The 9,754-nt window shown below is 48.6% G+C and overlaps 1 protein-coding gene and 1 long non-coding RNA gene across 2 annotated transcripts in view; one reads left to right on the top strand and one right to left on the bottom strand.

Moving 5' to 3' along the window:
* Tll2 (tolloid like 2) overlaps window positions 1–9,754 on the bottom strand; it is a 117,239-nt gene continuing 107,485 nt past the window's right edge. Inside the window, exons 19-21 of the mRNA XM_052761421.1 lie at window positions 7,214–7,427; window positions 4,839–5,089; window positions 1–3,230 (exon numbers count right to left, since the gene is read on the bottom strand). Of these exons, the coding sequence (XP_052617381.1) occupies window positions 3,096–3,230; window positions 4,839–5,089; window positions 7,214–7,427 (600 nt within the window). The 3' untranslated portion in view covers window positions 1–3,095. The remainder of the gene's footprint in view (window positions 3,231–4,838; window positions 5,090–7,213; window positions 7,428–9,754) is intronic.
* Window positions 5,592–9,753, top strand: LOC128124776 (uncharacterized). The gene is made up of 4 exons (XR_008222977.1): window positions 5,592–6,954; window positions 7,111–7,453; window positions 8,142–8,223; window positions 9,481–9,753. It is a non-coding gene; the product is annotated as an uncharacterized LOC128124776 (long non-coding RNA).

Here is a 9,754-nt window from a genome sequence, read left to right as displayed (position 1 = left end):
AGCAAATCCACATTCTTTAATGAAGCCATCATTTTTAGACAAGGATTACCATCTCCCCCATGTTCTTGCCAACTGACATTTTACATGAAATGCAAAGTTACTCAAAATAAAAAATACCCTTATATATATAGATAACACTTTTCTTTTCTTTTTTTTTTTAAGAACCTTTTTAGATTTGGGGGTTACTGATCAGCGGTTTGATCACAATCTGCAAAGTTTAAAACATCTATGGATGCTAAGGGGCCATCTCTTCCCAAACTCCATGAACAATACCAAGAAGTCTAAGGAGTAGCAAAGGGGCCAAACTGACGGCGTGTTCTTATGTGAAGCTGCTGCTTAACTGTGGTTAGAGAATCATCTCAACAGGCTGAGCAGTCTATGAGTTCCACGACTGTGTAGAGGGAACACTGAGAGAGAAACTTCAGAGATAATAGTGAATCGATACATAGCCTCATGCCAGCCGTTTGGAGTTCCCCCACCTCGGGTGCAGGTTCCTGCTTCTGCTGATTCTGAGTATGCTAGACTTAGGGCACAGGGACCCAGGTTCCAAATACTACCTTAGGTCATTTGTCCCAGAGTCAGTTCTTGGGTCTTAGAGCTTCATGACATTCACAGGCTCGGTCCCAGATAAATGGGAAGGTAAACTGAAGAGCTAGCCTCGAGTCCTTTTCTCCATGCACATCCAGGGACGTTTTCCAAAAGGCCACTGAGCAATTGGAAGGGCCAAAGTGGGGGCAGCTGGGTCTTTCTGTGGAGTGGACTATTCTTGGAAGCCAGACTGCAGTTCTTTGAGGGCCTGTGTCCTGTGTGAATTCCTGTGGGTGTCGGCTTCCAGAGAAGGGGCCCCCAGCAGCCCTTGTTGAATCAGAGCCTGTCTTCTGGGAGTATGTCACTCACAGGCCTAAACAAGGGCTACAATGAGAGCCGCATTGTTGTAAACGGCCTCTGCTAGAGCTGTGTGCTTCTGAAAAACATTCACACTAAAAGAATGATCAGTGTGTCACCACAGTGGCAAACCCTGTCTCTCCCCAGCTCCCATTTTCCATGGAATTTGTCAATCTTATTTAGACTTCTAAAGGTTAAAAATACAGAATTTTTATCTCTGTGGAGTGGGGGGTTGGGGACAGATACCTTATGCATCCTGATTTCTGGTTCACCCTTCACAGACAAAATGAGACAAAAGTATAACCTAAACACACACACACACACACACACACACACACACACACACACACACACACACATACACCAGAGCAGTGGAATCTACCATAGTGGGTTGATGGGACCAAAACAATGGGATAAGCTGTCTTTTTGGCCATATAAAGCTCTCCCCAGGTGGGTGTGCCAGCAATCAGGACATGAGGATGGAGACCGAGCCTCAGTTCAGGGCCAAGAGAAGCTGGAAGAGATCTTGGTTTTGAAGGGAGATGGGTCATGTGTGGGGCCAGCACCGGAGTCTGATGATAAGCCACAGCCAGTGGGTTGGCACTGTCATACTGCCCTGATTAAGGCTTTGATAGCTGATCCTTACATACATACATAGATACATATATACAGACATATATTATTATTATTAATAATACTTGGATTTTTTTTTTCTGTTTTAAGAACAAAATGCTCCCATGCATTTCTTTCCCCTTTCTTTGTATCATTCTAGTTTTTTGCTCTCAGCAGTCACTTTAGTTAGATGTCGTCCTCTGGTTGGTATACTGGGATCCTTTTTAAAAAAGAAAAACCTTCAACTTTCACAAACACTTTCTTTAAAGTGATGGTTCATCACAAAGGGATTCTGGTGCTCGGGAGCTACGCCATCTCTAACGGAAGCAGTCTCCTGTGTTCACCACCAACCCAATAGGACTTGCGGTTATGTAAACATTACTTTAAAGTTATTCCAACATAAATGCTCTTATAAAGCTAACATACCACAGCTTTTAGCTCATAATGCCCAGAGATGCCTTAATGAAATGCCATTCAAAACTACCTCACTATTTCAATTATGCTTTGAGGTGCTAAAATTATGTAAACATCACCCTCTACACTTCTTTAGAACAAGTGTCAGGGTGTTGAGAATTCTGTGTTGCAGTGTGACGGCTGCATCTTGCTTAACTGCAGCAAAGCTGCCAACGTGCTCTTTAACCTGTCTGGTGACATGAAGTGTGCCACAGACCCACTTGTTCCAGAAGATGACGACTCTTACATAACTTGGAATTACTAGTTTTCACCTAGTGAGACCTGAATTGTTCCTGAGATGACTTGGCGGCAAGTCTTGCAGATGCTGTTTGAACTGGCTGTCCAGGGGCTGAGGTTCCCTGGAGCAGATGCCTCTGCCTCCACAGCTGGGAGTGCTTGGAAGCCGGTGGGAATCCCAGCACAGGTGGCATCCTCTCAGCCTCTGAGTGTCATCTCAGCAACCTGGGAGTGCTCACCAGTGAGTGTTCTGCTGGGTGTGACCATGGATTCTCCCTCACTAATGGGTACTAATGGCAGGAGCACCCTAGAGGAGGCAAGGATGGCCAGTAACAGGAAAAGGCGTGAGATCTTCCAACTCCATGATGCTAGTTCCCAGGCTAAGCCTCCCTCTGCGCACTGAGATGCCTCTTTTGCTCTTGTGTCCATACATAGTCTCAGGTTTCCTGATTGGCTTGACTCTGGAAGAGCTAATCAAAACTCCCAGCCACACCTGGAACAACTCAGCCACGGCCAAGCTTTTGTCCTCAACGTCCAGTGCTGACAGAAGGCAGCGGAGTCATCAGGAGAAGCTCATGTTGCCTGTCACTTATGGCAGCCAGTCCAGAGTTGAGGATGGGGTAGCCCAGGCTGGCCTTTTGCCCCATAGGAGCAAGGGCACAGCTTGTTTGGTCACTGACTTCAAATTTTAACCTCCTTTAGAAGCTGCGATCGGTAACACTGCAGCTAGAACCAACCGGACACTCTTTCTCTTCCTGTTGGCCAAAGGCATGTACTTTTCATCCAGATATATAGTTTCAAGGATGTAGTTTGAGTTTTTGTTGTTGAGAAGGATACTGTACACTGGGGGCTACTCATTCATGGGTGTTTAAAACATCCTTCGTCTCTGCCTTGCCAGAGCCTTGACGCTATTTCCTCATGTGCAAGGCATCCTGGAACTTGGTGCTGGTGTATCGGGCATGAAAGCCTTTCTTGTTGATGGTGTCATCCGTGTGGAATCGAATCATCAGCGAATCCCCTGCAGAGTAGATTTCCTCTAATGGCTGAGGAAAAGAAAAGGGAAAGCTAGATTTTAGGTCAGTCTGTTATTGTTGAAATGTAGAGGAGGGTGTAACTGAGATGGGGCCCAAGGATGGCCACGACTGCCATGAGATCCCCAGAAGCTCTGACGGGCATCCAAGCAGGCTCCTTCTCAAAGGAAGATTCCCTGGGCCCTACTTTACAAAGTTGAGGCTAGACGCAGATCACATTCAGCATCTATGTGCTATCAGGCCCCAGGCGGGCCTGGCACTGCCTACCCACATCCAGATGTCATCTAATGCAAACTTCGCAAGTGTGTAAGAAGGCAGGCACTGGGCTACCCACATCCAGATCTCATCTAATGCAGATGTCACAAGTGTGTAAGAAGGCAGGCACTGACTACCCACATCCAGATCTCATCTAATGCAAACCTCACAAGTGTGTAAGAAGGCAGGCACTGGGCTGCCCACATCCAGATCTCATCTAACACAGACTTTGCAAGTGTGTAAGAAGGCAGGCACTGGGTGCACTTTACATGTGAGGAGCCTAAGAGTCAAATTCACATAGGTCAGCAGGATCCACACTTGGGTCTGTCTGCTCGTCCTGTGGATCTCCTGCGCTGTGATTTTTAACAATGTGATGTGTCTGCCAGGAAACCTGGAGTGAAGACCACTGTGCAGGTCTACGCTTGGTCATGGCCAGCGAGTGGGTGGAGCTGCTACATTTGTGTTGGGAGACTTCTGCCAGGTGGTCTGGAATGGGGTTAGAGCCAGATGCCAAGGCCACTGCCTCCAGATCCTAGGGTGCCACAAGGGACTTCCTACTAATTAAGATCTCTAAGGGGCTCCTCTCCACGGACTCCTTGGTTTCAGAAGTTTTATCAAAGGCATCAGGAGATCTCATTTGTTTTTTCTTTCTTTTGGGGTTGCAGGGGAGACAAGGTAAGACAGAAGACTAACCATTCAAAGACATGAATACCGGGCTGAATGTCTGTTTTGCACCAGGAGCAGTGATGATTCCAAAATGATTTGCATAAGCCTAGGCAATAGTAAAGAAGCCTGAGCGATCAGCAGAGACAAGGGTTGAAGCCCAGGACAGATGGTGGGTGTGCCATGTGGTGTGTTTGGGGAGTGGCTAGGACTTTGTACTCACTTGTTCCTATACACCCACTGGGCACAGACTGTATGTCCACCCTGAGTCAGGTGCTGGAGATATAGTGAGCCCAGGAAGTGGGTAATAAAGAGAAAAATAATGACCTCAGATGTAAACATTGTGTTTATACCAAGTATGATTTGTGATCATTTGTAATCTATACTTGGTTTTGCTTATGATAAGAACTGTGAACATAGTGAATATATACTAACATAATGAATTAATAAAGCCCAAAAGCCAAATGAAAATGAGGAACAGGACTCAAAGGCAGAGGCAAAGGGAGAAAGGATGAAGTGCTCTCTCACAGCTGATAACGTCCTTTGTGTGTCCGGAAGGCCCCTGGCCGCCTCCCAACCTGCCTCTGGGGAGTCTCCTTTCCACTCTACCACAGCCAAATGGACTCCTGGCTATGGCTCACAGTGGCAGGATTCTAGCTAGGTATGACATCAGGAGGCATCCTGTGCATCCCTCAGACTCACCCCTGAGCCACAGAAGCGGCCAAGCCTGGGTGCCGAGCTGTCGTAGCCGTCGTAGGCCTCCATGTAGTCGTAACCACAGTCTGCCTCCTCCTCGACTTCGAAGGTCCGGAATATCAGCTCCACGCCATAGCCGTCCTCCGCCACTATCACCCAGTCGCAGTGGGCCTGGCTCGGGTAGTTGTTGTCCCCAAACTGGGCATGAGAATAGAGCTCTTTGGTCTGCACTCCAGCCTTCAGCCTGCCCCCGCACTCTGCAGCAGAGAGAACAAAGACTCACTCGTCCCCTGGGCATCAGCCTGTTGCTTCTCTGAAGTCCGTTGCATGCCTTGCAGGAGGGGATAGGCAACCTCACCATCCTAGTGCACGAGAAAGAGGCAGAGGCCAGTGGTGCAGAGGGCAGGGCATCCCAGGGGCATCCAAACAGGCCCAAGAATGCCGCCGAAAAAGACTAGCTGTTGCCCCTCTCCCCACCAAGGGGGAAAAAGGAGCCAAAGAGAGGCTTGCCTGACTAAGAGCGGTGTGACTGATCTAACTATTCCAAGCCTTGGAGGTACTGGAAGCAGAAAGGACTCCCACCAGCTGTAATTTATGGTGTCTGCCAGTAGGGGGCGGTAAAAGCCTATCAGAACTGCAGCTGAGCCCAACAACACAGAAACTTCAATTTCTACTGGAAGGATCCATGAATGCAGGCGTCAGGGTGGGGTGGAGGAGTGGGGGTGGGGATGGGGAGGCAGAGCTACTTTTGGTGTGGATTGTGGACTATTTAGTTCTTAACATCCCAGCTGGAGTTGTTCACCCGGGTTGGCCTGGCCCTGTCCTTACTCTGCCTACAGTCTCTTCATGTCTGACCTGCCTTTTAACTCAGGAGACATACACTGAGCACAGAGAGGGCCTGCTGCACCACCACCACCCCAGCACCTCCGTGACCTGTCACTCTGAACCTGGGTTCAGCCATTGGCAACGTTCGCAGGTCAGAAGGAGGTTAACAATTCAGCCATTGGCAACACTCGCAGGTCAGAAGGAGGTTAACATCTGGCAAGCAATAAGCTCTGCCCATTCCCCCGTCTGCTTTCTGGGCTGGGGTGACTATATATGCTTGTGGTTCTCAACCCCTGTCCTGTCCCTTGAGGTGTCCTCATGCTCCGCAAGCCCTGCTGGAAATAGTCCCTTTATTAAAGTCTGCAACTATTTCCCGAGTATGCTCCAACTTCCCACTGAGACCCGAACCCACCCAGTGCACCTCTATTCCATTTCATTTTATTCTATGTGTATGGGTGTTTTGTCTTTACGTTTATACGTGCACCGTGTGCTTGTAGTGTCTGTGAATGCCAGAAAAGGGTATCAGATCCCCTGAAACTGGAGTTACAGACAGTTGTAAGCCATCGTGTGGTTGCTGGAAATCAAATCCAGGTTCTCTGCAAAAGCAGCCAGTGCTCTTAAGCACGGAGCCATCTCTCTGACCCAGAGCACCCATATTCTACTCAGTCTACAGGGACAAGAGGGTGAAGTCACTCATCTGTGACCTTAAACTCCTGTGGGGGGAGTATAGATCCTCAAGAGGCTACAGAGGGTCTCATGAAGTGTGGGGTGTCTGCCTAAGCAGGGAAGGCTAGACTGATTGGACATGGGAACTGCCGTTCTGTTTGCTCTGAGCCCTGTTTTCTGGCTCTGACTTGAGGGGGCGGAGGAAAGGGGGAGGGGCTATTATAAAGAGCCGCAGTGGGAAAGGAGCTGTTAAAAAGAACGGCAGTGTCCCGTGATCATGACCTCCTGCTCAGGACCAGAGACAAAAGCCGCCGCAGGTTCTTGGGCAGCCCCTGTCTCTGCCACAATTCAAGGTCAGGATCAAAGGGCCTACATTCCTCCTCCGCAGGGCTGAGACTGAGCGGAGCAGAGTCCACTTCCTTATTGGTTTTCTTATATTTAACAGTGTAGGTAAGTCAGAAGCATACTTATTTTCTTCCAGAGGACCCGGCAGAGCCGCTGACTTTTGGAGTGCCAGGAAAAAAAGAAAAAAAAAAAATGACAAGGAAAAGCAACGTTTTCCAGAAGTGGCCCCTCGAGGGTACAATGGCTGCTCTCCACCACTCAGTTCTCAGACCTTTGCACTTCACAGGTCAGCAAGATGACAAGCGCATTTTTAAGGGGGAAAGAGGGAGATGGGGGGGGGTTGGCACCAACAAAGTGTTGCCCACATCCAATTTTGTCAGCTAAAGGCATCCAAAAAGAACAACCTCCAGCCAATGGCAGCAGCTGCTGTTTCTTTTAACAGGGACGTTTAAGGATGCCATTCTCCTCACCCCACCCTGGCAGACAGACCCAAGGTGGTCCTTCATCAGCTATGAGCCTGGGAGGTGCTCAGCAGTGGCCCGCACCTGTGCTGTGCACAGCCTGGAAACCTTTCCTCTGCACCGAGGTGTCTGAGTAAAACCTGAGAAACAGGCTGCTGCCCGTAGCCACCACAGGATCTGGCTTCTTGCTGCCACAAAAGCGGCCGAGGATGGGGGCCAGGCTGTCCGTCCCATCGTACAGTTCCAGGTGGTCATAGGCACATTCCTGGTGCTGCTCAATCTCAAACTCATTGAATGTCTGGAGATGGGAGAGCAGAAAGTGAGGTAAGGATAGGGCATTGAGAAGGGAAGGAGAGGGGAGGGGCACACAGGACCGGGAGGTGTCTGTCTGCCAGCTTTGCAGGGGTGCCCACCATTGCCATGATGATGCAACATCCAGTCCCAGGGCCAGGCTCCCAACCACTCAGATTTACTTCTTCGCACCCCCCTCCTCTAATGCTAGAGGCCAGCTGGGACTGAGTGCTCACCCATGCTGGTGGCTGTGTTATGGGCCTTGCAAATGTCCCTCATTCAATCTTTGCAACCCTGCCCCATGCATGACCCCTGCAAGAAGATGTCAGGTGGCTTTTCCAGGGTCCTCACTGGCAGAGCTGCTATGGAACCTGGGAACTGTGGCTTCAGAGATGCTACTGTTAGCCTGTGCCCACTACCACACACTTGAAATTCCAGTGCCTTTGAGAAGGGCCACACTGTTCTGCCATCAGCCTCCAAGTGCTGATATTTGTTGGGTGTTTTTTTTCCACGCCAATAAATTATGGGAATTTTCTCACTTAAGTTCTAATGACGTTATGGAGATCTATTAGTATCCCCAGGGAACAGAAGGAGAAACTGAGTAATAGAGAAGCTAATTGGAGTGAAAATTGAACATGACCCAGCGCCAACCTTCTCCAGGCCACACTATTAACCATAACCAGATTCTGTGGTCTCTTTTCTTTCTAACCCTCCACCAAAGACTGTCCCCAGTTGTTGGCCTGGGAGCTGAACAGTTTCAAGCCATACAGATGACTGATTGATAGTCTGCCTGTGGTGTCAAGGTAAGCAGGGGTTATTAGGTAAAGGCTTAAATATAAGGACAGAGTGGGAAGGGGAACATGAGTTGTATGTTTGGGGGTCACAATCTGTAGTTTAAAGAAAAAAGGCAGAGTTCAGTCAACATACCCACCAACCATGTTCCAAAGAGATATCTTGTGTGTAGACACCTCAGGTTAAGGCATCCCATTTTGCAGATTTGAGGTCCCACCCCTGGGTACACTGTTCTTCCTGATCATCAGGAAAGGATGCCACCAAGGAACAGTGCATCTTTCCAGCAGATGGCAGTCTAGGGCAAAGGCTCTCAACCCTTAACTCACCCTCATCCAGATTCCACACTGTTCTGAGGGACCCAGGGCAGAAGAAAGCAGTTTCTACATTGGCAGCACATGTCATGTACAGGAGGTGCCCAAGGAGCATGCCCTATGCTCTGGGGTCCCTTTGTTACCCATGATGCCTTGGAAGCCCATTAATCTATCCTTGTGCAGCAGGAAACTCCCTGGCATGATCATCTACAAATCACCGTGTGTCTCTGTTCTCTTCTCTCCCCCCTGCATTCGTCAGTCATTCATAAAGTCCATCTTCTCATCTCAACAGTCTGAGGTGTTTGTGTATGTGCGTGTGCACGTGTGAGTGTGTGTGTGATCCCATGTATGTGAGTGTGCATATGTGTCTGTGAGTGTGTGTGTGTGTGTGATCCTATGTATGTGAGTGTGCATATGTGTCTGTGAGTGTGTGAGTATGTGTGTGTGTGTGTGTGTGTGTGTGTGTGTGAGAGAGAGAGAGAGAGAGAGAGAGAGAGAGAGAGAGAGAGAGAGAGAGAGAGATTCTCTAGCTGTTAGTTGCTTCATATGCCATACACTACAGGTCGGGGTGAGGGAGCTAAGACATGGGATTTGGAGAAGAGACTTTTTTTTTTTTTTTGTAAATAATGAAATGTGCTGTGCAAGACTACATATCAGATATATGCAGACGAGACTTTAAATGCAAGGCAATTGTTGCTTTTTTAACTGAAGGAAGAATTAGCATAGTGGTCTTACTGTTAATTGAAAAAGATGTAGATTGCAGAGAGTATGAATAATTGTATTTATTCTACGTGAGTGATCTGAGTAAAGAAAAAAAAGGTACATGCTTTTTCCCATGTGTGGGAAACTTCTGGAGAGAGTCACAAATTTCTAGACTAGGAATGGGGTACCTGAGAACTTGTGACCTTCCCCTGTCAGCCTTCTGTGTAAATTCAGTCTTTTGTTTTCTTCTTCCAGAGTGAAATGTCCTGTGAGAGATCTGCTCCGGAAACAAGTGAGTCCCACACAGCACTGCAGACCTGTGTGGTGGCGGCCACCTCACACAGTGCCGCCAGAAGAAGTGCTGTTACAGAGCACACTCCCTTCATCTGCCCAGCAGCCCCCACTTCGAGATTCACAGCATCTTCCCATTCCTCAGTAGCACAACAGACCTGGGCATGCTCCATGATGGACACGGAGCAGGGACTTGAACCCGTGTCTGCCCAACACCAAAGTTTATGCCCTTAGCAAC

Source organism: Peromyscus californicus, unplaced genomic scaffold (assembly GCF_007827085.1).
Source record: "Peromyscus californicus insignis strain IS unplaced genomic scaffold, ASM782708v3 Scaffold_4__1_contigs__length_199733344, whole genome shotgun sequence".
Taxonomy (NCBI): domain Eukaryota; kingdom Metazoa; phylum Chordata; class Mammalia; order Rodentia; family Cricetidae; genus Peromyscus; species Peromyscus californicus.
This window is presented reverse-complemented; position numbering and strand designations above follow the sequence as displayed.